This window comes from Apodemus sylvaticus, chromosome 1, assembly GCF_947179515.1.
Source record: "Apodemus sylvaticus chromosome 1, mApoSyl1.1, whole genome shotgun sequence".
In the NCBI taxonomy this organism is placed as follows: domain Eukaryota; kingdom Metazoa; phylum Chordata; class Mammalia; order Rodentia; family Muridae; genus Apodemus; species Apodemus sylvaticus.
This window is the reverse complement of record NC_067472.1, coordinates 202,023,066-202,050,989: the sequence shown is the minus strand read 5'-3', so window position 1 is coordinate 202,050,989 and position 27,924 is coordinate 202,023,066. Positions and strand designations below refer to the sequence as shown.

General features: G+C 54.9%; 3 protein-coding genes across 12 annotated transcripts in view; 1 reads left to right on the top strand and 2 right to left on the bottom strand.

Moving 5' to 3' along the window:
* Opa3 (outer mitochondrial membrane lipid metabolism regulator OPA3) overlaps positions 1–2,006 on the top strand; it is a 28,034-nt gene extending 26,028 nt beyond the window's left edge. The window contains exon 2 of the mRNA XM_052171790.1: positions 868–2,006. Coding sequence (XP_052027750.1) covers positions 868–1,325 — 458 coding nt within the window. The 3' untranslated portion in view covers positions 1,326–2,006. The remainder of the gene's footprint in view (positions 1–867) is intronic.
* A 382-nt stretch (positions 2,007–2,388) lies between these two features.
* On the bottom strand, positions 2,389–19,060 carry Vasp (vasodilator stimulated phosphoprotein). Of its 5 annotated transcripts, none has more exons than XM_052171768.1 (12): positions 18,764–19,060; positions 9,732–9,903; positions 9,489–9,654; positions 7,161–7,254; positions 6,137–6,422; positions 5,911–6,008; positions 4,838–4,889; positions 4,656–4,692; positions 4,410–4,452; positions 4,233–4,323; positions 3,315–3,372; positions 2,389–3,206 (listed from the first exon to the last, which is right to left on the bottom strand). In XM_052171768.1, exons 1-12 carry the CDS (start codon positions 18,766–18,768, stop codon positions 3,169–3,171), a joined length of 1,140 nt encoding a protein of 379 aa, XP_052027728.1. In that variant the 5' UTR covers positions 18,769–19,060; the 3' UTR covers positions 2,389–3,168. The 5 variants fall into 5 exon arrangements, with proteins under 5 accessions (XP_052027728.1, XP_052027735.1, XP_052027714.1 ...); XM_052171775.1 differs by having other exon boundaries at positions 4,656–4,689; positions 18,764–19,059; XM_052171754.1 differs by having other exon boundaries at positions 5,911–6,011; positions 18,764–19,058.
* A 5,033-nt stretch (positions 19,061–24,093) lies between these two features.
* On the bottom strand, positions 24,094–27,162 carry Ppm1n (protein phosphatase, Mg2+/Mn2+ dependent 1N (putative)). Of its 6 annotated transcripts, none has more exons than XM_052171732.1 (5): positions 26,167–27,161; positions 25,380–25,497; positions 25,197–25,282; positions 25,060–25,120; positions 24,094–24,475 (listed from the first exon to the last, which is right to left on the bottom strand). In XM_052171732.1, the coding sequence occupies exons 1-4, from the start codon at positions 27,085–27,087 to the stop codon at positions 25,103–25,105; spliced, it is 1,143 nt and encodes a 380-aa protein (XP_052027692.1). In that variant the 5' UTR covers positions 27,088–27,161; the 3' UTR covers positions 24,094–24,475; positions 25,060–25,102. The 6 variants fall into 6 exon arrangements, with proteins under 6 accessions (XP_052027692.1, XP_052027700.1, XP_052027680.1 ...); XM_052171740.1 differs by having other exon boundaries at positions 24,094–24,472; XM_052171720.1 differs by having other exon boundaries at positions 25,197–25,302; positions 26,167–27,158.
* Between the last annotated feature and the right edge of the window lie 762 nt (positions 27,163–27,924).

The following is a 27,924-nucleotide window of genomic DNA, read 5'->3' as shown; positions in this document are numbered from 1 at the left end:
CACAATTTTGTAATTTTTTTAAAGATGAATGTAAGATGAATGTATGCGAGGCAGTGGTGGTACCATTTTTAATCCCAGCACTTGGGGGGTAGAGGCAGGTGGATCTCTCTGAGTTCAAGGCCAGTCTGTTCCACAGAGTTCTAGGTCAGCCAGGGCAATACAGAAAAACCCTGTCTTAACATCCCTCAAAAGATTTATTTCTATTTTACACCTTGTGACCCTAACCCTGCAGTAGCTCCCAGACTGAGCCCCTCCCCCAGCCAGGGCCGCGTTCTCGCTCATGCCCACTTTCCAGGACCTTCTGCGCTGTTTTTTTGTTTTTTAAGTATTAGTGTGTGTGAAGCTCAGTGGGCAGCTCTGAGGTGGGCTTCTTCCACTTCTGTGGATGGATCTTCGTTTGGTAAGCAGGCTTCCGTGGCATTGCTGACTTTGGATGTTATTTGATTCATTTTTTTGGATGCCGGGGTCCACCGCTAGCCTAGGATCCCTCCTGCTTCTTCCCGGGTGCTGAGCCCACTAGAAGGCCCTCGCGCTGGCCAGACCGGGCTCCAGAAACCCCCTGGAACTTTCCCTGAGTGTCTACCTCAGATTGTACCATCAGACTTGTACGGGGGGGGGGCGGGGGGGGGAGGGCTCGCATGCTAGGCCTGCCCTGAACCGTTGTAAAACCGGCTTCAGTCCTCCCAGGCTGAAGTCATTATTCTAATTTTGTGGACTGGGTGACTGCCTCGCAGGGAGGCAATTATGCCTCTGGCTGAGACTCCCCAAGACATGGAAGGGAGAATGGGGGTGGGGTCAGGGGCGTGTTTGCAGTGGGGCGGGTTGCGTCCCAACCAAGGCAAACTCCAGCCCCTCTCTCCCCTGCAGTGTACCACTGGCTAGAGATGCGGACCAAGATGCGCATCATGGGTTTCCATGCTGAGGCCATCAAGCCACTGAATGAGGATGCAGCAGCCGAGCTGGGTGCCAATATGCTGGGCGAAGCCATCATCTTCGCCATCGCGGGCAGCTGTCTGCTGCTGGAGTTCTGGCGCCAGAAGTCATCAACACACCGCAGGGAAGTGGCGCGCGTGGCCACGGTGCTGTCGCTGCGGGATGATGTGGACCACCTGGAGGACGTGCTGGACGAGTTGCAGGTGCAGGTGCAGGCAGCATTGCCCAGGGATACACTGGATGAGCTGCGGGCGGAGCTGCGGGCGGAGCTTCGGGAGGAGCTGCGGGCGGAGCTGCGGGCGGAGCTGCAGGAGCTCAGATCCCAGATCTGTGAAGATCCCTATGAGCCGGAGCTGGAGCCTGAACCCCAGTCCCTTGAGGCCCCCAAGTAGAAGAGGCCGCAGGACTCTGGCCTTGGACGCGGATTGCCATCTGGGCTTGTCACATAACTGGCCTCTCTGCATGGGCCCACGACTGTGCCAGCTAACATGCCCTGGGCTCGGGGGACATATGGGTCCTAGGCTGGGAGTGGGGTGAGTACTCCTTCCCATGGGGTCTTTAACCCATTGGTGGGACATGCCAGGAATCCTTCCAGCTCCCCAACCCAAAACCACCAGTGCTTCCATGCTGTACTTGGAGCCAGCTAACGGCCCTTTGCCTAGGGCCCTGCTCGCCTTAGGGTTGGAGCCCCATCTCCTGTCATCTACCTCACTGTTTAGGGAGAGAGGGCGGGCTTGCCCTGCCCTGCCCTGCCCTGCCCAGTCATTCTGGCCTTTACTGGCCTTTAGTAAAGACCCACCTGCACCCTTAACATGTGGGTCGTGCCACCACCCACCCGTTTCCTGGCATTCTCAGGACCACCCCCCTCCCTACCCTTGGTCTTCTGGGTAAAAAGCCACTTAAAATAAGGCTAACAGCAGCCTCACCTTCTGTCCAAATGAACATTCCAGATGACCAATTAACTAACTCCCTTACCTACTCCTTTGCTAACCCACTGGGCCACGAAGGAGAGGTTTATGAGTTTTAAATGTTTTATAATTAAAGGAGCCCCAGGTGAATGTGTGTCTCAAACCATCATTTGCCGAGTGGGCAGACGTGTCATTCATTCCAGCTAGGAAAGAACTAGGGGAGGGGACTTCTAGTGGCAGGGGGGATGGCAGTCATCTTCTGAGACCTCCCAGGTAAAGGAATCAACCCAGAGTTAAGCTGTAAGACTTAACCACAGTCCCCAGGCACTGCAGGATGGAGAAAGCAGGCTGGTGACCACAGAGGGAAGGTGTGGGTCAGAGTGAGAACAGAACCAGGAGTGGATGCGGAACCGTGAGTGAGGGAAGACGGTAGGATCCTTCCAGGGTGCCCACAGCTTTCAGCAACCCCCCTCCGGTCGGATAACCCCCCCCCCATACAGCTGCCTTTGATGGGTACAGCGTTTAAAGCACTCCAGAGACCTTTGCATTTATGAAAACTGCAGATTTATTCAGCGAGGGCCCATGTCCGAGAAGCCGCGGTGTAGACGTTGGAGGACCCATTTTCCTCTTCTCCTCACTTCATCTTCCCGGAGGGCAAAAATGGTCTGGACCCTGAAATCCTAACCCAAATAAAAACCACAAAACTGAGGGTCCAAAAATCCTCAGAAAGAGGGAGGAGCCAAGGCGAAGGGGGAGGTGTCCCAGGGGTAGGGGAAGTACCTCCCACCTGGCGGGATATCTCCCCTCTTACATAGCTGCCTCCGATGGGACGAGCCTGGGGTATTCAAAAAAAGCATTCAAAAATCCCCACACCCCATTTTATCAAAACCAAAGAGAAAAAAATTTCCCTTCTCCCCCAAAACCCAAATATATATATATATATATATATATATACTTTTTCTTTAAAAAAAAATTTCCAAGGCATTAAAGCGTTAAAGTGAATCCAGAACAAGAGACAGTGAGATCCCCTCCTCAGTCCCTTGTCCCTTGTCCCTTACTGTGGGGTTACTGGGTACATCCCCAGCAGAGGAACCAGCCCCAAGGGGAAGGACCAACGGGAACAAAGGAGTGGGACCTCCTCATCCAATCAGCAGCCAGCGTGGGTGTGACCATGGCACCAGGAAGCCACACCCCCATGGAATCTTCCAAGTGGGGGCTGGTGGGGGAGAAAACATTCTTGTGTAACTCTTGGTCAAGTCGAGGCAGGGAAAGCAGGTGCCAGGCAGGAAGTACAGAAAGGCGAAACGGGTCTTCTGGGTCCCTGCAGTCAAGGAGAACCCCGCTTCCTCAGCTCCTGGACAAAGACTGGAAGGAAGGAAGGAGAGGCAGAAGTCAGGCCCGGCTGCCGCCTTCCCCTCCGAGGCGAGCACTTTTCATGGACACAGGGCGTGCGTTAGCGCAGAGGTGCCGCACCTTCAATGATTTCCTCTTTCATTTTCTGTAGCTCCTTCCGCACCTCTTCCAGAAGCTCCTGAAAAGAACCAATCAAGAGGGGTCCCGGATTCACAGTGACCCCGCTCTTATTCCAATTCATCCGTCTAAGGTTCTTAAACATTTCCACTTCTTTGTGTGCTTGTGCAGGCATGTGCATGTATGCATAAGGTGTGTGCATCCATGAGGTATATACCTACAACTGCATGCGGGTGGAGGTCAGAGAACAGCTCCAAAGGATTCGCTGCTTCTTCCACGTGGCTTTTGTGGATGGAACTCGGTTGGTTATGAGTGGCATAGTGTACCTCTACCTGCTTAGGCACCAGACAGTCCGCTTTATTTCAGGGTCAGGGATGGAACATAGGGCATCTTAAATTGCTAAGCACACTACCACTGAGCCACGCCCCTATCCCCTCACTGAGAGATTCTAGGCAGGGACTCTATCACTGAGCCACGCCCCCAGCCTCCTCTGGGGGGGCCAGATTCTCTTTCATTTCTTCTTGACTGAAGACAGAGAAAGCTGGTCCAACAACCCTTCCCCACTCTCATCCTTTGGCATAGCTGCCAAGGTCACAAAATGAGGGTAATGTTCTATAGCAGAGTTCTTGGGGCCAGCAGAACAGTATTGGAGAACATCCGGTACCAAGCTTGCCAAATGTCCAGAGTCTCCTGCCAACTCTTACTAGAGACGCATAGCTGGAGACACGGACCCATTGAAGATTCTGGGGACTCAGCAGGATCAGGGATGACTGGAAAGGCCTGTTACAGCTACTGGAAGAGTGTGGGTGTGGCCCCAGATCCCACCCACCAGCTCTTCCTCTCGGCCCAAGCCTTCCCTAGAACCACTCTGGAGCCAGGTCTGTCTCTCCGGACATCTTTCTAGTTACTTCCCCAAGCTACCTGCTTCACCCTCTCCAAGTCGGAGTCGTCACTGGAGCTGGGCATCGAGGGGTGTGCCTCGGAGGTAGTCACAGAAGAGGACGACTTCATCCTGGAGGAGGTGGCACAGGGCAGGATGAGGGTCCTATCCTGGGGCTCTGTCATGGCCCCCCCAGCCAGCACTAACGGACGTCCTACCTTGGCAAGGTTGTGCTCTTCTCCCAGGGTCTTCGTCCAGGCTCTGGGTGGGTGGGTGGGCAACAAGTAAGATCAGAGACAAGCACTGCCCCGCAGTGCCATACCGCCTCTCAACCCACCAGGTCAAAGTTACAAAGTTACAGCCCCAGTACTGTCCTCACAGATTTCCCCTTGTAGTGCTGTCAAAGCAATAACAATGCATCCTGGGATTTGTAGTTTCTATGGATAGACAGGGCTGTCACTCACCACTTTGGGCAGGGAGTCGGGCCTCTTGCTCCTCCTGCTGGCAGTAAATAAAAGTATTATAAACTACCCTGTTTAGATGTTCCTCTTCCAGGTCCAAAGCCAGCTCAACCCTGCCACGCCACCCGGCCCTAGGGTACTAGTGTCCACCATGAGGAATATGGAGTGGGAAAGCCCCTACTTACACTGGCTGACTCGTCTTTGGGGGGCTTCTCCCCAACCTGTGTGGCTTTCCTTCTGCAGAGGGGCAAGCAAGGACAAGCTACAGTTCGCGCTCTGCCAGTCAATAGGACCCCTTCCCACTGCTAAATTCCAGAATAGGTTGGAAAGTTAGAGAAGGGGCCTGCAGGTTGGCTCAGCAGACAGAGGGGCTTGCAGCAAGCACAGTCGCAGTGGAAGGAGAGAACTGAGTCCTGCGGATTATCCTCTAACCTCCACAGAACATACACACACAATGAGTAATTAAATGTAATATATTTAAAGGCAAGCAGATCTCCGTGAGTTCAAAGGCCCCTTGTCTACATAGCGAGAGACTGCCTCAAAAACAAAACAAAGAAAAATACATGGAACGGCATGGCACAAGCCTGTAATCCCAGTATGTGGGAAGCAGAGGCAGGAGAATCACTCTATGTCCCAGCCTAGCCAGGGCTGAGAACAGCAACAACAGATCCCGTTCAGGGCTGGCGAGATGGTTCAGTAAGGAGGGTGCTTGCTGTTAAAGCCGACCACTTGACTCCTATTCCCAGAACCCACATGGTGGGAGGAGAGAAAGTGTTCTTCCAGGGAGTCACGGGCACATTCATATATACAATAAATAAAAAGAAAGAACTTAAAATGTAAGGAAAAATCCAGCCCCGAGATTGCTCCTCTAGAATCTGGAGGTTCCCCATAATTCCCATCCCGGAAAGCCTGAGAACTTTAGGGTGAGGAGGCGTCTCGCTCAGCAAGGTCTAAGGATCTAAGCTTCCAGAACAGTCCCGTGGAAGCCCCGTGGCTCGAGCCCGGAGTGTGGGTGCTCTAGAGCCTGGGCCCGGGAGCCACCTCAGGACGACAGTCTCCAGCATCCTGTCCTGGGCGTGGCTGTCATCAGCTGGGTGCAGCGTGTCATCCCAGCGCTCAGGAAGCTGAGGCAGGAGCATCAGAAGTTCACCCTGGGCTACACAGGGGAGGGAGAGGACAGGGAGGGGCGGGGAGGGAGCCCTATCAGCGCCACCACAGCCTGACCCTGACACTGCTGCCTTCTGGGGCTCAGGCTCACCTCCGGGCCAGCATGGCGTTCATCTCTTCCATAAGCCCCCCACCAGTGCTTCGACTGTTCTCAGCTTTGGGGGCCAGGGGCCCCCCAGAGGCCTCCTCCTGCTGAAAGAATAAAAAGGGGGAGAAGGCTTCACAGGCAGGCCAGGTGACCTCCCAGCCCTCTGTGACACCCTTGGGGACTCTGACCCCTCCCATTGTCCCCTCAGGGCTAGTCCCACACTCCTTACCTTGCTCACTTTCCTGAGTTTGGCTCCAGCAATGGCAGCAGCCAGGCCTGAGGTCCCGGAACCCCCACTACTGGGGCCCTGAGCTGCCGGGAGTGGGGGTGCAGGGGGTGGGGCTGCCCTTGCTCCATGACCTGCCCCAGATACCCCTGATGGGGGCAGACCTGAGGGTGGAGGGGGCCCTGGAGGAGGGGGAGGGCCTGGAGGGGGAGGAGGGCCCCCAGTGGGGGGAGCAGGTGGGCCCCCAGCGTTGGACACCCGGCGCTCCCGCTCCATATGCTCGGGCTGCCTGCACAGGGGAAAGGAAGGGGCTTTAGTCAGCCAGCTTGGGTAGGGGGACGGGGACACAGGACCAGAAGCCTCTGGTTCACCTCCCGAGGTCACCAGTGGGGCTGGTGCCCGCCCTCCCTCCAAGTCTGCCTTCCAAGGGCCCAGGGAAGGTCCTTCCAACTATTCGAGCAGTCGATCCACAGTGGCCACGGGCTCAGAAAGCGTGGGACCCTGCAGTGAGTGGACTGAGGAGGGTGGGGGTGAGGGGTGGGGCGGTGCGCCAGAATGGCTTATTCCCTCATCCGATTCTTTGTGTGTGTGGGGGGAGGGGTGTTACGTTTTCTTTTTCCTTTTGTCCCTGTTTATATAAGGTCTCCCTGTGTAGCATAGGTTAGCCTGGAACTCTGCAGACCATACTGGATTCTAGCTTGCATATCCGCCTGTCTCTACCTTCAGAGCTTGGAAAGGAGAGTGCCACCATGTTGATTTTTACAACAGAGGCCCCCCCCCCCCCCCCCCCCCCCCCGCTACTGATTTCTAGGGTCAAGCTGGCTTCAAACTCTTGGCAACCCTCCTGCCTCAGGCTCCCAGGCACGGAGATGACCGGCTGTGTGCTACCACATCCGGTTTTGCAGTTACGTGGTCCCAGGAGCTTGGCAGACGGTGTCTGAATGCTGTTAACTTCTAGACTGTTGGCCCCTGACCTTTCTAGAGAGTAACTCTGGGAACAGCAGTGCCTCGGAGTGAGGGTCCTCACCTTTTCTGTGGTTCCAGCTCCTCTGGGGAGGGGACACTCTGGGCAGACCAGGCAGGGGGTGCTGGGGGTGCTGGGGCTGCAGGAGGCCCGCCTCCTGGAAGGTGAAGAGAAAACCACAGTGAGATAGCAGGAGCTGCACTCCCTCAGTCTCCCTCCCCTGATGCCATTTCAGTGAACCAGAGGCTCTGACCGCCCTCACAAGGCACAACACCCAGAAAAGAGAGGTCGGGGTGGCCTCCCTGGGCCTGAGCCCCTGGGAGGTGGGACACCCACGGGACACAGAGGTTACACTAGTCACTAAGCAGTACAGGTTACAAATCTGCAGGGGGGCTGGAGACATGGCTCGGCGGTTAAGAGCACTGACTGCTCTTCCTGAGGTCCTGAGTTCAAATCCCAGCACCCACAAGGTGGCTCACAACCATCTATAATGAGATCTGCCGCCCTCTTCTGGTGTGTCTGAAGACAGCAACAGTGTATTCACACACACACACACACACACACACACACACACACCTTAAAAAAAAAAAAAGAAAGAAATCTAAAAAAACAAGCAGTTTTCCAGCCCTGAGGGACCAACCCCAGGTCTGCACTCCCAATGGCATTTGCCCATGCACACAGAATGGGTAAGCTCTTCTGCTAATACTAACAAGGCCCTATGAGGCCAACACCTCAGCCGCTGAGCTGGTTTCCCTCTACAGAACGCAGAGCAGTGCTGTTCGAGGGGGCTGGGGACGTGGGGACGAAGCAGAGCACCTGTCCGAAGCCATCACCCCATTCCATTACCAACACCTCTTTAAAAAATAAAAAAAGACAGGATTTTGGCATCATTAGGGAACTTAAAAGAATAAAAATAAATAAAAGGCCAGGCGGTGGTGGCGCACGCCTGTAATCCCAGCACTCTGGGAGGCAGAGGCAGGTGGATTTCTGAGTTTGAGGCCAGACTGGTCTACTGAGTGAAACCCTGTCTCCAAACAAACAAATAAATACAATAAAGACGTAGAAATAGCACACAGAGACTTTAGAGACTTTATTTTGAAGTGGGATGACAGCAGGACCTGGCACCCGGTGGCAGCCCCAGGCCACTGAGCCCTTAACACTGCATGCTGCCTATGGACTTGGCTTTACCTGTGTAGCTACGGAGGCCAGAATGGGCCAGAACTCTCCATCCTCTCAGCTTCACCTTCTCAAAGGCTCATTCTACATGTATGAACCTCCGTGACCAACAGGGAACGCAGTGGAGGCTGGACAGGGAAGCCTGCTATCCTCTTAGAGGGGCCTTTATACCTTGGCATGCACCAGGCAGAGCCCTGCCCACGGGAGTCTTCCCCCACGAGTTAGCAGGCTTCTAGGTAGGTAGACTCCGGCCCCAGAGGGCAGGAGAGCAGCTTGAGGCTGCACGGCACTGCTGAGGGGCCTCTCCTGCTCACCCCAAACCCCAGTCTGTTTGGTTGTTTGAGAGAGGGTTTCTCTGTGTAGCCCTGGCTGTCTTGGAACTCACTGTGTAGACCAGGCTGGTCTTGAACTCAGAGATCCACCGGCCTCTACCTCCTGAGTGCTGGGACTAAATGTATGGACTGCCACGCTGGCTGAATTTAGGTTTTGTTTTTTTAATTTTATATATATGGGTGTTTTGCCTATACATGTATTTCTGTGTACCACGTATATGACAAGTGTCCGCAAAGGCCAGATGTCAGATCCCCTGGTGCTCTGAGCCACCCGTCATGTGGGTGCTGGGAGTCAAACCCAGGTCCTCTGGAAGAGCTGTAAATGCTCCTAAGCACTGAGCCACCTCTCCTGTCCTCCAACACACACATGCACATGCACGCACGCATGCTTTTGAGATAGTTTTATGTAGCTTGGGCTGGACTCCCACTTTCTGTGTAGCTGAGGATATCCCTAATCTCATTATATCCTCCCTCCTCTACCTGCTGAGTACTGGGATGACAGGCATGCACCACCAGACCTAGTTTACACAGTGCTGGGGACTGAATGCAGAGTGCTGCACGCGCGCGCGCGCGCGCGCGCACACACACACACACACAAACATACACACACAAACACATACACATACACACACACACATACATACACACACACACAAACATACACATACACACACACACACACAAACATACACATACACACACACGCTGGGTGAGCTCTTTGCCTACAGATCTACGGCCCCAGTCCGGATTTTATTTACATATCTATTTGTGACAGAGTCTTGCTGTGTCATCCAGGCCTGCCTGGGACTTGTTACAATCCCCCCGCTGCAGCCTCCCTATCGCAGCATCGTGAGCCCCAACACCATCCGCCTGCTCATCTAACCTTCCAAGGCCTCTAGGGCGCTGGCCATGCCGACTGCAAACTGTGCCGCGTCCTCCTTGCTGCCGAAGTTGAGGCCCCAGACCTGGCGGGCATCTCGCCACTGATGGAAGATGGGCGTGGCCTGATTGTACTTGACACCCCGAATGATGGCACAGTTGATAACCACCTGCAGGAGAGACAGGTTGGCGGGGCTGCGTGGCAGGGAGGCAGAGGGACAGAGGGACGGACAGAGGGAGGCTGCACCTGCTGGTCTGGCTGCATCTTGCGGCCAACAACTCGGAAGGAGTTAGCAGTGGGGTTGTGGTAGATCTGGACGCGGCTGAAGGCCTGGGGACCCGGGCCAGCAGGGAGCCATCGCTTGTTGCTGTCATCATAAAGCATCACAGTAGCCCGGCTGGAACAGATGACTGTCTCGCTGCCGGGGAGAAAGCAGAGGGGCCAGTCACATTTCCCTTCGATCCATATAGTAGATGCAGAAAGCTGACTGCTGCCTGTTCAGGGGTGTGGCTGTACATGCACGACAGGAAGTGTTGCTCAGTGGTCAGAGCCCCTGCCTAGAATCCCCCAGTGAGGGGCTGGGGGCGTGGCTCAGTGGGGGGGGCGGGGCTCAGCTTGCCCAGTTTGCTGGCTCCGGCCCTTGGTTGAATCCACAGTACTATAAAAGTAGACTGACAGACGTACAGTGTGCTCACTGTACGGAAGAGATAGGCAGGCCACACACAGGAAGAGGCAGAAAAGAGATAGAGCAGGGTCCACAAGGCTTGACCTGGGGACTAAGCGGTTTGCTCACAGACCCGGCCTCAGACTCTACAGCCTTAATCAAAAGTGGATACAGGTCAACGGGAAAAGGCGGAGCTGCCAGGACTAGCAGGCGGCCTCTGCCTGGCCTCAGTTTCCCCACCCCTACCACCTCTCCACCCCCACCTCTGCTCCCAGCTCAGGTCAGATAAGCAGGGCAGGAAGTGTGAGGACAGATCCCTGGACCCTGGGGATGTTTGCCCTGAGGCTGCCTTTACTGGCCACCTGGTCCATCTGGTTCCCCAGGGCCCAAACAGCCATTTGGCACACATTCCTGGCTGCACCGTCACACCCTGTGGCTGGGGATGGCGACATAGTGGTGGCCCTGACAGACTGCCCTGCCTCCACCCTCCTGGATGTATGCTCCTGTCCGGCCACAGGAGAGCCTCAAGAGTCAAGAATTCAGGCTGGGGAGTACCCAGGGGGCAGCTGGTTCAGCCTGGGGCAGGCAGAGCCGTGGAGGCCACTGCCTGATGCAAGAAAACAACAGCTCAAATATAGGCACACACCACAGCCCTAGGTTCAAATCCCCCGCCGAACCCTTTTTCCACAGGACCAGAAAGCTCACGCCCCTCCCTCACCTGTCACTTAGGGAAGACACGATGGTCTACCTCCTCCCTCCCTCCCGAAGGCTCCGAGCAGGAACGGATCTGCATTAGGTACTAGGCACAGAACCTAGTAACTCAGCATTTTCTCAACTGAAGTTCCTTCCTCTGTGATAACTCCAGCCTGTGTCAAGTTGACACACAAAACTAGCCAGTACAATTGACCCCTTATCAAGTTGACACACAAACACATCACTATTAAGCTGCAACCCTTACTTTCTTATTCATCCCCAAGATCTAAATAACTTTAAAAGTCCCACAGTCTTTACATATTAAAAATTCAATCCCTTTAAAATGTCCAGTATCTTTTAAAATTCAAAGTCTTTTAAAAATTCAAACTCTCAGCCAGGGCAGTGGTGGCTCACGCCTGTAATCCCAGCACTCGGGAGGCAGAGGCAGGCGGATTTCTGAGTTCGAGTCCAGCCTGGTCTACAGAGTGAGTTCCAGGACAGCCAGGGCTACACAGAGAAACCCTGTCTAGAAAAAACCAAATCCAAAAAATAAAATAAAAAATAAAAAAAATAAAGTCTCTCAACTGTGGGCTCCACTAAAATACTTTCTTCCTTCAAGAGGGAAAAATGTCAGGGCACAGTCACAATCAAAAGCAAAATCAAACTCTAACCATCCAGTGTCTGGGATCCACTCAAGATCTTCTCGGCTCCTCCAAGGGCTTCTCCAGCTCTGCCCTTTGTAGCACACATCTTGTCTTCTAGGCTCCAGCTGCCTGTACTCCACTGCTGCTGCTGTTCTTGGTGGCCATCGCATGGCACTGGCATCTCCAAAACACTATTTTCCGCTATAACTAGGCTTCACCAATAGCCTCTCATAAACTCTCTTCATGGTGCCAAGCCTCAGCTCCTTTACACGACCCCTTCAAGTCCTGGGCCATCAACTACAACTGAGGCTGCACCTTCACCAATGGCCTTCCATGGCCTCTCACAGTGCTGAGCCTCAGCTGCTCTTCATGACCCCTTCATGCCTTCAAAACCAGTACCACCTGGGTGACACCTACATATTAGCAAGTCCAGCCACAGCACAAGGTACAATCTTGGCTCTCTCTGGAACACAGCCTCTGTGCTCTCAGAAAACACTTCCCAGAAGATTTCACCTCAGTGATGCTGGTCTCTCTCTTTTTTTTTTTTTTTTGGATTTGTTTGTTTTTTTTTTTCCGAGACAGGGTTTCTCTGTGTAGCCCTGGCTGTCCTGGAACTCACTCTTGTAGACCAGGCTGGCCTCAAACTCAGAAATCTGCCTGCCTCTGCCTCCCAGAGTGCTGGGATTACAGGCGTGCGCCACCACCGCTCGGCTCTTTTTTTTTTTTTTTAAATATTTTATTTATTTTATTATATGTAGGTACACTATAGCTGTTTAGACACACCAGAAGAGGGAGTCAGATCTCGTTACGGATGGTTGTGAGCCACCATGTGGTTGCTGGGATTTGAACTCGGGACCTTCGGAAGAGCCGCTGAGCCATCTCTACAGCCCTGCCTCTCCACCCCTCTTCTTCATCACCGCTAATTTCTTAGCTCCAGCTAACCAGCATCAATAGTCCCAGTAACACAAAGGTTCGCTTCAGTGGTTCTGGTTCTGGTATTTGTTACTCACATCTGATTCTTCAGCCCCAGCTAGCCATAACCATAGAATCTTCACAATCAAAACATGGCCCTGCTAAGAGTCGTTAGTCTTCCCTCTGAAATTTCACAAGCCAGGCCTCCATCTTCTGCACTGTTCTCAACATTATCTTCCAAGCTCCTACACAACATTCCACAGAGATCTTAACACCGAATGGATCATCTAGCCCAAAGTTCCACAGTCCTTCCACAGTCCTCCCTAAAACATGGTCAGGTTGTCACAGGAATACCCCACTTCTGCTACCAATATGTCTTAGTCACAGTTTCTATTCCTGCACAAACATCATGACCAAGAAGCAAGTTGGGGAGGAAAGGGTTTATTCAGCTTACACTTCCACACAGCTGTTGATGACCAGAGGAAGTCAGGCCGGGAAGCAGGAACTTTCTTACCGTCTTGCTTCCCCTGGCTTGCTCAGCTTGCTTTCTTATAGAACCCAGGACCACCAGCCCAGGGGTGGCATCACCCACAAGGGGCCCTCCCCCCTTGATCGCTAATTGAGAAAATGCCAGCTGGGCAGTGCTAGCGCACACCTGTAATCCCAGCACTTGGGAGGCAGAGGCAGGCGAATTTCTGAGTTTGAGGTCAGCCTGATCTACAGAGTGAGTTCCAGGACAGCCAGGGCTACACAGAGAAACCCTGTCTCGAAAAAAAAAAATGCCCCACAGCTGGATTTCCTGGAGGCATTTCCTCACCTGAAGCTCCTTTCTCTATGATAACTCCAGCCTGTGTCAAGTTGACACACAGAACCAGCCAGTACACTAGTATACACTGGGGTACTGAGGGCTTGGTCACTGGCAGCACTGAGGCACTGTGCACTCAACCAGTCAGTACTGAGTGCTCAGTACCGTCAGTCCCAGGGTACCCTGAACATCTCCATCACACAAGACCCCCACAAACACACCTGTCCTCCTGGAAGACTCAGTTCTCCTCCAGGACAGGAGGTAAGGCTTACAGACAGGAAGTAACTTGGTCAAGGTCACACACAGACAAGGGAAGTTGGGGAGCCCAGGCCCCACCCACTCCCACCAGACAGGGGAAGTTCGGGGCAGTTCACCCCACCCCCACCAGGCCTTTTCCTGAAAAGAAGAAGTTTGTGGTTTCCAGGGGAGAGAAACCTCACCCCAGCAATGGCGGGGCTGGGGGCTGGGGTGTGACGCCTGCTGTGACGCGTCAGCAGGGGAAGCCCCTTGGCAGGCCAGGCTAGCCTAGCACTCCTGCTTTGCACGTATGACGCTCAATTACCCCCTCTTTAGGTGGGCCTAGGCCCTGAGCCCACCCAGGTCACTCCTGTCCCACTGCGTCCCTTCAGGACACACAGCCTTCTACCTGGGCACACTGGAGAGGCCCAGAGAGGTGGCCTGTTCCACCCTCAGTCACACAGGCGCGAGGCATAGCTGAAGCCCTGAAGCCAGGCGAGCAGCTCCCAGGCCCCACTGTCAGCCACAGGCCCCCGGAGCGGCGTGGGTCCCACCCAAACATCAGGTGCCATTCGAAAGAAGCATAGCTTCAAGGGACTGTTTCTGGCTCGGGCACCCTTGGCAGGGCAGGGCTAAAGCCTCACCCACACCTGCCACCCACACCCAGGGCAGACCCTGGCCAGATGCCAGTGCAGACGGCATCACTGCCCCACCCAGGTGCACTTTGGCCTCTCGGAGGTCCTGCCCCACACGGCTCTGGTACTGAAGGAGAGCTGCAGTCTGGATGACCCTGGGCAGGTCCTGTCCTCGACCAGGCTGTAGAGATGACCTTACAGAACGACCTTCTTAGGACCCCATCTCCCCGGGTCCCTGCCCCTCCCGCTCCCCCCACTCCCACCCCCATCCCCCACCCCCACCCCTGCAAAGCCCAGTCTGCCACTTCCCATCCAGGGCTTGTGAGGCCCCAGGGCTCCGGCCTCGGCGTCCCTCCTACCTTTGCTCTGTCCCAGCGCCCCCTCTCCCCTCCCAGCACCTGCTCGGCCTAGACGTCCTCCCTTCCCAGCCCCCCCCCCCCCAACCACTTCATCTGCACCCCTCCTGACAGTCCTTTCTGCTCGACAGTCTTTTGTTCTGAGACACCCTTGTAACTCAAGCCCTTGATTAAAACAACAAACCAGAACCAGCCTCAGCTGGACAGGGCCTGCGCGCAGGCAGGAGGCTGACGCAAGAGGATCTCACGTCTGAGGCCAGCAGGCCAGGCTGGCTGTGGCTCGGTAAGACCCTCCCTGTCTCAAGGAAAGGAACCGCCACACCAGGACCGGCAAGCCGGCTCAGCAGCTGAGGGCGCTTGCCTCCAAGCCGCGGGGCCTGAGCTCGATCCTGCTGCAGGACCTCTGACCGCCACACTCAAGTCAAAATCAAACTATTTTTTCCAAATCCTTAAAAAAGAAAAGGTTAAGAAATAGTGAATTTAGGTCAAAAGCATGAAGACTCGGAAGTGTGATTTCCCCAGGCCCTTGTCACCTGAGCTGTTCGCGTCAGCCACACGCCTGTGAGCGAGTATATTTAGGCGCGCCGCCTTCTTTGTGCAGCACCCCGATGATCGAGACTCCTTCCTTCCTACCCTGCCGTTTTAAAAATATCAACCAGACTGTTTTCTCATCTTTCAATGAACGTGAATTCAAAAGGGAGCGTCTCTGCTCACTCGCTGTGTGACCTCTGCCCAAGTGTCTTCACCTCTCTGTGCCTGCATCGCATCCGCCAAGGGCTCATCTGGTTGCTGAATACTGCGTGTGTGTGTGTGTGTGTGTGTGTGTGTGTGCGCGTGCGTGCGTCGGAAGTCGGAGCCCAATGCTCGGTCGGCATCGTCGACCTTCGAAATGTCAGCAGCTCCTGCGAGTCTGCTGTTCACAACTGCTGAGTACTTCTGCTGAGTACTCCCCAGTGCTGGCCACCGCGCTAGGTCCTTGGGATGCACCGGGGAGGCAAAGGGATCCTCGGGACCGAGGTTTGGGCGGAGGAAATGAAGGGTGGTTGCTCCGGGCTGGAGAGCCCTGTACTCGGAGGCGGAGGCAGGAAGGCCTTGTAGGGGGGAGGCCAGCCTGGGCCACATGGCGAGACCCTGTCCCAGCAAGGAGCTGGAGTGGAAAATCCACACAGGCGCGGTGATCCCTGCTCTTGGGAGATGCGGGCAGGAGGGTCTGGAAGCCAAGGGGGCAGTGGAGGGCTGGCAAGATGGCTCGGCAGGGAAAGGTGCTTGCTGCTAAGCCCGAGGACCTGAGTTCAATCCCCAGAACCGGCACAGTGGAAGGTGAGTCTCTTCCCTCCCTGGGCAGCCGGTTCCGGTTCCGGTTCCAGACCCTCCCTCCGGGTAACTTCACTTCACGGCCCGCCCATCAGGTTAGGAACTGGAGTTCCCAACACCCAGTCCACGGGATAAAAGGGAACAACAGAGAACCGAACCCACAACCCTGCAGCTGACAGACTCCACTTCGGCAGCTGGGCGCCCCAAGAGTGAGGGAGCCTCTGGGGGACAGAGGTGGCCAAATACTGGCAGTTCCCTCTCCTACCACCCGCCCCAACCTTACCCCACTATCTCCTTGCACCATGAAACTTGTGACACACACACACACACACATCCTGAGCTCTAAGTCTCTGAAGCAGAATAGCCCAGGCTGCCCTCCAACTTGCTATGTAGCAGAGGATGACCTTATGTGAGTGGGGGTGGGGTAGTGCTAATGGTTAAAGTATGTTATTTGTACAAAACACAAACCCATAGGTGGTTCTCGTTTTCTTTTTTGTACTACTACTCGACGCAGACAGTCCTAGGTACAAATTCGAACTTTCCTACCTCTAACCTGGTTTTTATATATTTTTGGGAATGGAGTCACTAGGCCAAGGGCTCCCGCTCCCGGTATTCCTGCAGTGGCCTCGTGAGTACTGCACGAGTCACCACACCGCATTCCCAAACCATTAAACTTTAACAGGCCATTTCCTCAACATCACTGCACCTCGGTTTTACTACCTGTGAACTGGGAGTAAGACCAGGGGCGCACGCTGGTACTAACACTGCACTCAGCCTGGGTGGAGATTCAAACTGCAGGCCCACGTTGCCCCACCTGGCAGGAAGAGTGACTGAACCCGCTACAGCACTTAAAAGTAAAAAAAAATGCTACTCTGTTATTGCAAGAGGAGAAAGCAGTGCTTTCAGAAGTCTGCCGAGAGCCCTCAGCCCTCTGACCCCTTCCCTGCCTTCCCAGCTCCCGGATGCAGCAGACACTCGGCAAATATTTGTCAAACTGGGAGAAAAAGGACCGTATCTTGTAATTTTCCATCTCAACCTAACCCTTCCAGCTCCCCCTCGGAAGTCAAACCAGTCCTGCCCCCTCCCCACCACAGCCTAAGAACCTCGGGGGCACCGGGCCTGGAGGGCAGGGCTCAGTTTACCCAGATGGGAATAAGGAAAGGGTCTCTCTCTCTGTGTCTCTCTGTCTCTATCTCTCAATCCTAGCTGTCCTTGGAGAAGTGACACAGCCCAGCAAGTGACCAAGGACGAGAGAGACCCTCTCCTAAGGGGGGGGTCTTTTCAACTTGTGCCTGCCCTCAAGGGAGGGAGGTGTGGCCCTGGCCACAGCCAGAGGGGGGCGGGCTGCAGGAGGACGGGGCTGGGGTGGGGTGCGGGGGGCCGGCCTAGACGGTGCTCCTGCCCTTTTACGGTCTCAGCGAGTGAGGCGGCACTAACTCGGACATCCGCCATCCGCCTTCCACCGGGCCTGGGACCGGAAACGGGTGGGGGAGGGGCGGGGCTGGGGGCAGCAAGGGGGGGCAATGGAGGAACTGACCCCCTTTAGGGGGACTGAGCTCCCATGGGGGAGGGAAGGCCAGGCAGGAAGTCTCCAGGGTGTCTCGATGTCCCCCCCCTTCTTGCTCCAAATCCCAACACTCTCACAGGACAAGGGGCAGGCATGGGAGGGAGGCAGGGAGGGAGGGAGGGAGGGGTCTAGCTCGGGGTCCCACAGAGGAATGTCACCTAGATGTCAGAGGGCGAGCCTGGAGGATGTGCGCGTCGGGGGTTAAACCCCAACGGTCCCCAGGAGACTCCTCCTCCAGCCAGGGGCTTCGGGGCAGGAAGTCTCCGAAGCGGAGGAAAGGAGATAGTATTGTCAAGCTGTGGCCCCAAGGGAGAGATTATGGGGGGCTGGGGCTGAGAGGAGGGGGGGCCTCTGTCAGGCCAGGCCCCGCCCTCAGGTGAACCCAGGAGTTCAGGGCAGGTCCCAGGGAAGACAAGGAAAAAAAAATCCCTGGGTCCCCCTCACCCACAGGATTAAATTCCTGGGAAGAGTTGGAAGAAGACGGTCAGCCTGGGTCCCTTAGGGAGAAGGCTATGACCTTGACGCTTTCCAGCGCCCCTTCCTCCAATCCCACGGCTTGGGGAAGGGGGGGTGACACCCGGCGACAAGGATCCCAGGGGGAGGGGCCGTGGCGTGGGGAAAGCAGCTGGCCACAGTGCTCACTCGGGGGCCCGCCCCCCACACCAGCTGTCTCGACAGGTGAGTCAGGAAGACAAAGGCCCCCCTCCCCCAGCTGCCGCGCCCCCTCCCTCCCAGCCACCAGGTGGGGGGTGGGGTGGGGACCAGAACCGTCCTCTGGCCCGGGAGGCCAGGAGCCGCCCTGGGCCTGGCGTGCTTCAGGGTCCTAGGACCCAGCCTGGGTGCCTAAGGGGAGAAGGGTCCCATCCAGACCCTCTAGGCCCGGTGGGCCAGCCTCCCAAGACTCCCTCCACAGGGTAACCTCCGTGTCCACCAAATTTAGGGACACCAAGAAGTACCCTCAAAGTTAGGGACCGCGGTTCCACTCCGGGACTCTCATCCAGTGCCCCAGACGCAAGAGTCCGAAGACCACAGCCCGAGGCTCAGAGTTTCAGGGCTCGGGTTCCCAAGCCAGCCCCCCACCTGGTTCCGAGTTTGGGGGCGGTAACTCTGAGCCCGCTCGTGCTAGATCATCCCTGCGAGGTTCTGCCTGTCTGCGAACTCGGAGGTGCTCTCCCCAAAAGTCTTCAAATTCTGACTCCCGAGAGCTTCCCTAAACCTGAAAGCCATCAGGAGAACCTCAGCCGGCACCGCCCCAAGCCTTTAGGGAGTAGTGTGAAGAAACGGGGTGTCGATATTTAGAGATCGCTCCAGGAGGCATCGGCCCAGATCTGGGACGCCCAAAGCACTGTGTCCCCTAAATCCAGCCCCGAATGAGCCGGGGGGGGGGGCGACAAAGGCGGGGCGCGGAGCCGGCTCCCGGCTGGGACCGGGCAGGAGGGTTTGGGGCTCACCTCATGGCTGCGCGGAGGGCGGGCGGCGCGCCCACGGGGAGTGCTCCCGGGGCGCCCCTGATTGGAAGTGCAGGGGTGCGGGGCTGGGTCCAGGTTCTGCTCAGTCTCTCTCGGGGTCCCGCCCCATAGAGTCCAGCTTCCTGGGGAGAACGTGGACCGGGCCGGGGCGGGTCCTCAGGCGCCTCCTCCCTCCGGTGCTCTGATGTGCTGGGATCCCCTGCGATGGAGAGCGGGGTGCAGCTTCCGAACCACGCCGGCGCACCCCCTCGGCCAGCAGCACCTACGCGGTTACTCTTACTACTGTACTCTCTTTGCTACATTTCGTTCCAAAATTCCACTCCCCACACCCACAATGCCCTGCGCCTTAAAGGGGCCGTGGCCGCCTCCAGGCGGGGGATGGAGAGCGTTTAAAAGAGAACGCGGAACCTTGGGCTTCCGCAATTGCGCTCCTTCCCCGGTCTTGTGGCGTGGGGGTGCACCCTGGGCCTCGCTCCCGAGTTGGAGGGGGAGCTTGGTGGAAGAGAAGGGGCCTTTCTTTGATCTCCCGCGGTCTCCACTATCGAATTCTTTAGTAGAGATCTGGCCGTGCAGGTTCTGCACTCCAACTCGCTCCGTGGACTTCTCAGTTTTTAGAGGGGGGCGGGAGTCGCCCTGGTTAAGCAAGGGATCTATCGCATCAGTTTCCACCTTTAAGTAACACTTCCGCACATCCCCTGTGCCCCAGATCTCGCTTCTCAGGCCGGGCCCCACCCCTGCCGCCCCCCACCCTCCCGGGGAAGGTGTGGAGGAAGTGAGCGAGGGGGCGCGGCGGGCCGCTGACTCACCGCCGCCCGGTCGCGGCTGGGGTGGGGGCGGGGGCGAAGGTGGGGGATAGACTAGGAGCGAAGGGTTGGCGGGACCCGGATCTGCTCCCCACGCGTGCCCAGCGACGGCTGAGTTTTGCCCACGGAGGAGACAGTAGGATCGTCCCAACAATCCGGCAGGCTCTGAGGCCCGGAGACTCCCTGCAGCCCCTTCCCCGCCAACACGTCCGGGCAGACTGGAGCCCCGCCACCCTCCAAGCCTTCCGCTGCGGGACCCATAGGCCCCACCCAGACTTACATCATCATGCGGACACGCCCCTCCCCTAGAGCTCTACCTGGCTGGGTGAAAGGCGGTAACTCAAAGCAATCAGGCAGTTCCTGATTTGTAGATCGAGAAACTGAGGCACAGAGACAGGGAAAGGGTTTAGCTTACTTGGGTTCCCCACCAAACTCACAGAATCAGCCCACGTGGCCTTTGGCCAGTCCGTTTCCTGGGTGCTGTGCTGGGTCTATGTTGGCCATCACTTGAACCTCATCCTTCAGGTCAGACTCTTACTTAATTCTGCTCTGAAAAATCTAGTGCACCAGTTGTTCTGCCACAAACCAGGAGGCTGAGGCAGGAGGATCACGAGTTTGAGGCCAGCCTGGGCTAGAGGGTGACTTCATCGTCATCTGAGGCTATATATTTAAGAACACAAACAGCCCGTGGAGATGGGTCAGCAGTTAAAAAACAAACAAACAAAAAAAAAAAAAAACTTGCTACTTTTGCAAAGGACCCGAGTTCCATTCCCAGCACTCACAGGGCTAATAACCACCCGTAATTATAGGGTTGCGTTCATATGCGCATGCCCACCACCTCCTCACACATATGTAATTAAAAATAATACAAGTAAATCTTTGTAAAATTAAAACCACAAATGGGCCAGATGTGGCAGCACAACACCTTTAACCGTAGCACTCAGGAAGCAGGGGTAAAAGTAGGTCTCACTGAACTAGAGGCCAGCCTTGACTACATATACTGAGTTCCAGGTCAGCCAGCCTGGTCTACAGAGTGAAATCCAAGTCAGCCAGGACTACACAGTGGGACCTTGTCTGAGAAACAAACAATGAAAACAGTCAAACAAGACCGGGTGATCTACACATGCATCGTCTAAGACAGAGGCTCTCTGCCGTCCTAACACTGCGACCCTTTAATACCGCTCCTCGAGTCCTGGTGACCTCCCGACCATAAAAGCATATATGTGTGTGTGTGTGTGTGTGTGTGTGTGAGAGAGAGAGAGAGAGAGAGAGAGAGAGAGAGAGAGAGAGATGAGTACACTGTAGCTATCGTCAGACATACTAGAAGAGGGCATCGGATCCCATTACAGAAGGTTGTGAGCCATCATGTGGTCGCTGGGAATTGAACTCGGGACCTCTGGAAGAGCAGAGACATTTCTCCAGCCCCATAAGACAATTTTCTTCATTGACACTTCATAACTGTAATAGTGCTACTGTTATGAATCATGATGTAAATATCTGTGGTTTCTGTTTGTTTGTTTGGTTGGTTGGTTGGTTGGTTGGTTTTTGGTTTTTTAGATTTGGTTTTTCCGAGACAGGGTTTCTCTGTGTAGCCCTGACTGTCCTGGAAGTCACCCTGTAGACCAGGCTGGCCTCGAACACAGAAATCCGCCTGCCTCTGCCTCCCAAGTGCTGGGATTACAGGCGTGCGCCACCACCACCTGGCACATCTGTGGTTTCTGATGGTCTCGGGTCACCCCTGTGGGAAGGGTCCTCTGATCCCCTGAGAAGTCAGGACCCACAGATTGGAAACTTCTGGCCTAGGCTATAATTCTCTGAGCCCCCCACGCCCTCCAGGCTCTGGGTGCACTGGAACAAGCTCAGATTTTTATCGACTTCTGGATTCTCAAGGCCAAGCTAGAACAGTTACCCAACTAAAGGAGAGCCACACTGCTTGTGAGCGTGGCCTCCATGTCTCTCCTCTGTTTACCCATCTGTGAAATGGGAAGAGTGAAGCTCCCTCCGCTCTGCCTTCCATAAAGCAAGAGCTAGCAATTTTTTCCTATAAAAGTCTCATTTAGTAGGGCTGGAGAGATGGCTTCAGACTGTGACGTGCCTGTTCTGTCATCATTAGGACTGGGAACGGGGTCCTCAGTACCCATTACAAACATGTCTCTTAACATTGCCAGCACTGGAGGCAGCAGCAGGCATGGCACATCACTGTGGTCCACTGGCTGCCTGAGTCGCTGAGATCCTGTGTCTAAGATGCCCCTGAAGCCCCACCTATAGCTTCCACCACATACTGTGCACACAGGTCACCTGTGCCCCATGCACATGAACATCACACACATAGAACATCCCAGTGGAAATACTTCAAGCCCAGTAAACATAAGCCTGGCCAGTTGTGTCTCTGTGTGTGTGTGCACACATGCATGTGCACAGGACTTGCACACTAGACAAGACTGTACCACTCAGACCAGGTTGGTCTCAAACTCACAGAAATCCTCCTGCCTCTGCTCCCGACCCCAACCCCAAGTGCTAGTATTAAAGACACTGGAAGCTGGGCCATGGTGGCTCACACCTTTAATCCCAGCACTTGGGAGGCAGAGGCAGGCGGATTTCTGAGTTCGAGGCCAGCCTGGTCTACAGAGTGAGTTCCAGGACAGCCAGGGCTATACAGAGAAACCTGTCTCAAAAAGCAAACAAACAAACAAAAAAAAAAAAAGGACACCACTTCCTGGCACATCTTTTTCTTGCAACACTTTTAAAACACAAAAGCAGGACACAGAGGGGTCTCCACAGGTAAAGACGCTTGCTCCAGAACCTAAGGATGTGAGTCCAGTTCCTGGGACCAACACGACGGGAGAACAGAATCGGCTCCCACAAGTTGTCCTCTGACCCCCACCATGCAGGTTCCAGGTGATCAGACTCAGTTTGTCGGTCTTTGGGGGCCCGCTGAGCCATCTTCTTGGCCCAAGATTTTGAAAAAAACAAAACAAAATGTCAGGTGAAGCTCCTTGCTCATTCCCTCCCGCCTTCCCTTTCTCCCCTGTGCTTTTCCTGTGACATCGTTTACTATTACTTCTCCCTTGTTTGCTGTCCCCACACAAGGCTGTCGTCTGCACCGGGCCGCCAGGATCTCCTGAGCTGGGCTGGCTCACAGCTCTGAAGAGAGCCGGGTGACTGGGCAGTGGCTTGCCGCACATGCGCCGACCATGCAAATGGCTCTTTTCTTTTCTCTCTATGGCCCTGGCTGTGCTGGAGCCACCGTGTAGACCAGGGTGTTCCTGAACGCACAGATTTACCTGCCTCTGCATCCTGCATCTATATCAAAGGCATAGGTCACCATGCCCAGCACAACTAATTTCTGATTTAACTGATTAATGGAGTGTGTGTTCAGGAGTGTGGGCCTGTGTGGAGGCCAGGGAGGGCGTCGGTTCCCTTGCAGCTGGGATTCCAGGCATTTGCAAGGTGTCTGCTAGCACAGACCTGAATTCAGATCCTTATGACTGCACAGCAAGCACTCTTAACCCGTGAGCCTCTCCAGCCCTGATTTTTGGGGGTGGGTGGGTGTTGGGAGGGGCTGTGCAGATCCTGATCATCGGTCATCTTTGTCTCACTCCCAGATGCCCAGATGTTTTGGACTCACAAGCCTTAATATCTGGGGCAACAAACCACTTTGAATAGACAAACATACTAATGGCCCAATGAGGTGGCACACGCCTGTGACCGCAGCACGCGAGGTGGAGGCAGGAAAGTTTCCATGTCAACACCTTCCTGAGCTCCATGATCAAAACTTCAAGGGGTGCCGGAGAGAGAATGCGCAGCATTTAAGAGAACTTATTACTCTTTTTTTTTTTTAAAGATTTATTTATTATTATATTTAAGTACACTGTCGCTGTCTTCAGACACTCCAGAAGAGGGCGTCAGATCTTGTTAAGGATGGTTGTAAGCCACCATGTGGTTGCTGGGAATTGAACTCAGGACCTTCAGAAGAGCAGTCAGTGCTCTTAACCACTGAGCCATCTCTCCAGCCCCAGAACTTATTTTATTACTCTTGCAGAGGAATGTGGTTCGGTTCCTAGCAGGGATGACAGGGACGTTCACAACTCTGTAAATCCAGGGTAAAGGGAGTTCTCTTCTGGCCTGTGCAGGCACTGTGCGTACATGCAATGAATGCATGTGGATAAATGCAAGCAAAACATTCATAAACAGGAAGCACAGAGGGAAAGAAGGAAGGAAAGAAACAAAGAAAAGAAAAGAAAAAAGAAACTGGCTCAACAATATGGCCCAGCAGGTAATGGAGCGTACTGCCAATCCTGAAGACCAGAGTTCAGTCCCTACAACAGTCTCCTGAACATGGCCATCCAGCTCTCACAGACAGGCCACAGCAGGTGCTTCACGCAGACAGACAGACAGACAGACAGACAGACAGACAGACAGACAGACACACCCACACACACGCACGCACGCACACACACTCAAAAGGAAGTAATTGTAATAATGATAAACAACAAAAAAGAGAGGGAATGCAATGGGATTACTTTTATTAAGTAAAATTTCATAAACACATCTATCACCACCTCCTTGTAGCATAGGTTAAAAAAAACAAAGAAACCAGAAGGGCTGTTATGCTGAACACGTAAGATCTGCTTGGCTTTAAATGTTAAGGGGGAGAAGTCGAGGGGGTTGGGTTGGGTTTTCTGCTGTTGGGAGAGGGTGGAATTCCCCCTCATGAGACGCTGAGGGAGAAGCAGAAGAGGAAACAGAGTCCAGGCCCGTCCTCCGCGGGCTTTCCGCCCCGACTGTCCGGTAGGGAAGCACAGATTTCCCCGAGATGTGCAGATGGTCTGGAGGACGGGTGCTGTCAGTCAGGCCTGAGCTCAAGGGCTTCTGCCCCACCTCACCTCTTCTGAAACACAAACGTGGGAGAGAGAAGCAACCCAGCCCGGCCTTCTGCAAGCCTCCCGTCTGTGTTCTTTATTTTATTTCTGGTTTTTCGTTTTTATTTTTAAAGGTTTCTCTATTGTAAATATATGAGTGCACTGTTGCATGCATGTCTTCAGGCACCAGATCCTACTACAGAAGGGCAGTCAGTGCTCCTAACCACGGAGCCATTTCTCCCGCCCCCTGGTTTTTCTTTCTTTTTACATTTAATTAATAAAAAAATGTTAAGTGTATGGGTGTTTTTGCTTGCATGTATGTATAAGTACACTGCATGTGTGCAGAGGCCAGATGGGGGTGATCGATCCCTTGGGACTAGAGTTATCAGCCATATGGATTCTAGGAGATAAACTTGAGTCCTCTGCAACAGCAACAGATGCTCTTAACCACGGAACCACTGAGCCATCTCTCCAACACCTGCCCTTATTCTCTCTTTCTTCCTTGTTGTTGTTGTTGTTGTTTTCAAACAGAGTCACACGTAGTCCAGTCCTTCAACTGCTGGAGTTGCAGGGGTGAGGCGGGGCGGGCAAGGGTGTACGCAGGTTGCCTTACCTCTTGACAATCCTCCGGGGTATGATGCAGTTTAGAGTAAGCTTCAGCAATGACAGTGGCCCTGGACAGCAAAGGGAAGCCTTCAGGAGCCCTGGCCCTGTCCCCACCCTGCCCCATCCTACCTCACCCCTGCTCACTTGCTGTGTAGCCCTCCTCCAGGAGGCAAGCCCGGGATGTCCTGTGAGGCCAGGCTCCTGAAAACCGTGTTCAGGCATGGAGGCTCCTGAGCAGAGGCATACAGCTCTGAGGAGGAGAAGGGCGTGAGCCTGAGCCCGCGCGCGCGGCCCAACCGCCCCCCCACGGGCCATTTGGCGGCTCACCAGCAACTCTGTGCATCAGGGCTTCGTTTAAAGCCTTCTCCTTGCTGATTGCCTCCTCACAGGGCCCGGGGGCCCCAGGGAAGCAGACCACCATGCAGGTCATGTTATCCAGACTTCCCTGGATAAAGTGAAGGAAAAAAAAAAAAGACCCTGGTGGGCGGGGCACACGCTCCACCCCAGGATTCCATGCCTGTGAGGGCGTGGCTTGCCCGCCGTCCTGTTGGGAGTCTCCCTCCACTAATTCAAGCTGTCTCCCTTTTGGACCCATCTCTCGGACAATGCCCTTTGCTGGGCCTAGCCACCGTGACGTGCTAACGAAACAAACACAGCCCAGCAAGATGGCTCATGGGCAAAGACACTTGCCCGACACCAAGCTTGACAACCTGAATTCGATCTTGGGACTCATTGATGGAAGGAGAGAATTGATTACCATAAAATGTTCTCTGAGCTACACATACGTCACACACACACACACACATTAAAATGTAATACAATTTAAATAAAATAGACAGCCAAATCTTTTAAAATTCTTCCTATTTTAGGACTCTTCCTGTTTCAGACACACTTCAGGGCTAGCCTCCAGTCCTAGCACGAATCCCATTCCTCGAAGCCACGCCCCTTCTGTTAAATCCCTCCCCCTTACGTATCGGCCAGTTCTAGTCTCCATCATGGTTCAAAGCATCCTTCTTGCTCTGCCCAAGAAGTGCCCAAGACACTCACACCCTCTAGCTCAGCCCCGCCCTTTATCAACGAAGCCCCTCCTTCCCAGATGCAGTGGCCCAAGGACCTTGCACAGACATGTGTCCAACAGCTGCGCACAGAGTAGCTTCAGGTCCAGGCCCAGACGCAGGCGCGACGCCACTAGCCCAGCCAGATCCGCACCAGACAGAGCGTCCCACACGCCATCAGAAGCCAGGAGCACGAACTCGTCCTCATCCTGGCGTGCCAGCGCAGTCACCTCGGGCTCAGCGGACACGAGCTGCAGCTCAGGAGGCCTGCCCGGTGCCTGCTTGTAGGCGAAGTCACCCAGGGCTCGCGATACGGCCAGGGAGCCCTCCACGCGCCGGCGACGGACTGTGCCACCGGCGTCGTGGATGCGTTCGCGTTCCCGAGGCCGGTGGGGACGGTGGTCCTCGGTGCAGAAGGCCACAGAGCCCGAGCGGCTCAGCAGCGCGCGCGAGTCCCCGCAGTGCGCAAGGTAGAGGAATCGCGGAGACACAAGCAGAGCCACAGCCGTCGAGCCACCGGGGTCGCCGCGGGGCCAGAGCGCGCTCAGCTGCGCGTCTGCGTGCAGGAAGGCGCTACGCAGAGCCTGGCGCACGCCGTCTGGCTCCAGGGGCGCAGGACCTAGTTCCCCTAGCACGTGACCTGGGAGGTGGCGCGCTCCGAAGCGCGCGGCCCGCGCTCCTCCGTGGCCGTCCAGAACGGCGAAAAAAGCCCATCCTGATGGCAGCCCGGGCAAAGACAGCCGAGCGCAGTGCGCGTCCTCCATGCGTGCGCGCCAGCCCTGCATGGCGCTCGCCCCGAAGCGCAGGCCGGATGCGGCCGCCGCACCCCCGTGTAGCCTCTGCCAGCACCGGGGCCGGGGCGCAGCCGGGAGGCTCCCAGACGCGCCGGGGAGGCTGCACTCCTCCTCGACCTCCTCCTCCACCACCTCCTGAGCTCGAGCCCATCCGAGTCGCTCCAGTAAGCGGGCAAAGACCGCCATCCTCCGGCCGGGAGATCAGGAAGGTTCCCTCACTGTCCCCGCCTCCTCTAATCTCTCTTCTGTGAGACTTTAAACAAAGTAAATCTCTTTTCTATCCCTTGACCTGGCCTGAAGTCGGGTCACTAAGAGATATATTCCTAGGTTTTTTTCTTTCCGCACACTTTCTGGGTCAGGCGCTGGTTGAGCTTGGGGAATAAAAGCAAGTTATAAGTTTATTACACTCATTTAACGCGTGTGGAGACCGGAGGGCAATTTGTGAGTCAGTTCTCCTATTCTACCTTGTGTGTCCTGGGGCTCGAAAGCAGATCCTCGGGTTTGACAGCAATTGCCTTTACCTACTGAGCTCTATCCTAAGCCACACACACACTTTTACATGGATAATAATAATAATATTGTCGTTATCGGTTTTTGAGACAGGAAATCTTTATGTAAACCAGGCTCTGAAACTCAGAGATCTGCCTATCCACCATAACTGGCTTTTTTCTTGTAGTTTATTTTTAGGTTAATTTATTTTATGTGTATAAGTGTTTGCCTTCATGTATATGCACCATATGTGTGCTAGGTATCCTTGGAGGTCAGAAAAGGGTGTCAGATCTCCTGCCTCTTAAGTTGCAAAACAGTTGAGCTGCCGTGTCGGTGCTGGGAATTGAACCCTGGTCCTCTGTAGGAACAAGTGCTAACTCTCAGCCCCCACGCCTGACATTTATGTGACCAATTTAGAAAAGAGGAAACTGAATGACAGAAAAAGGAAGCTAGGTGTCAGAGAGTTGACCTCTAGAACCCATGGCTTCGGCTAAAGGAGCTTCTTCTGACAGTGGATTGCCTAACCGAAAGCTC

Bases quoted from the DNA above. Each gene is read 5' to 3' on its own strand.
- Vasp (XM_052171754.1), bottom strand. The intron at 7,255-9,488 runs GTTAGATGAGCA...TTCACCTTCCAG, and splicing joins CGCCCTAGAGGCCTTGGAAG to GAGGCGGGCCTCCTGCAGCC. The intron at 3,373-4,232 runs GTAGCTTGGGGA...GGTTCTTTTCAG, and splicing joins ACTTGGAGAGGGTGAAGCAG to GAGCTTCTGGAAGAGGTGCG.
- Ppm1n (XM_052171714.1), bottom strand. From the start codon at position 27,087: ATGGCGGTCTTTGCCCGCTTACTGGAGCGACTCGGATGGGCTCGAGCT. The intron at 25,498-26,166 runs GTCCTTGGGCCA...CACTTTATCCAG, and splicing joins TGGACACATGTCTGTGCAAG to GGAAGTCTGGATAACATGAC. The intron at 25,121-25,196 runs GTGAGCAGGGGT...TTTGCTGTCCAG, and splicing joins GGAGGAGGGCTACACAGCAA to GGCCACTGTCATTGCTGAAG.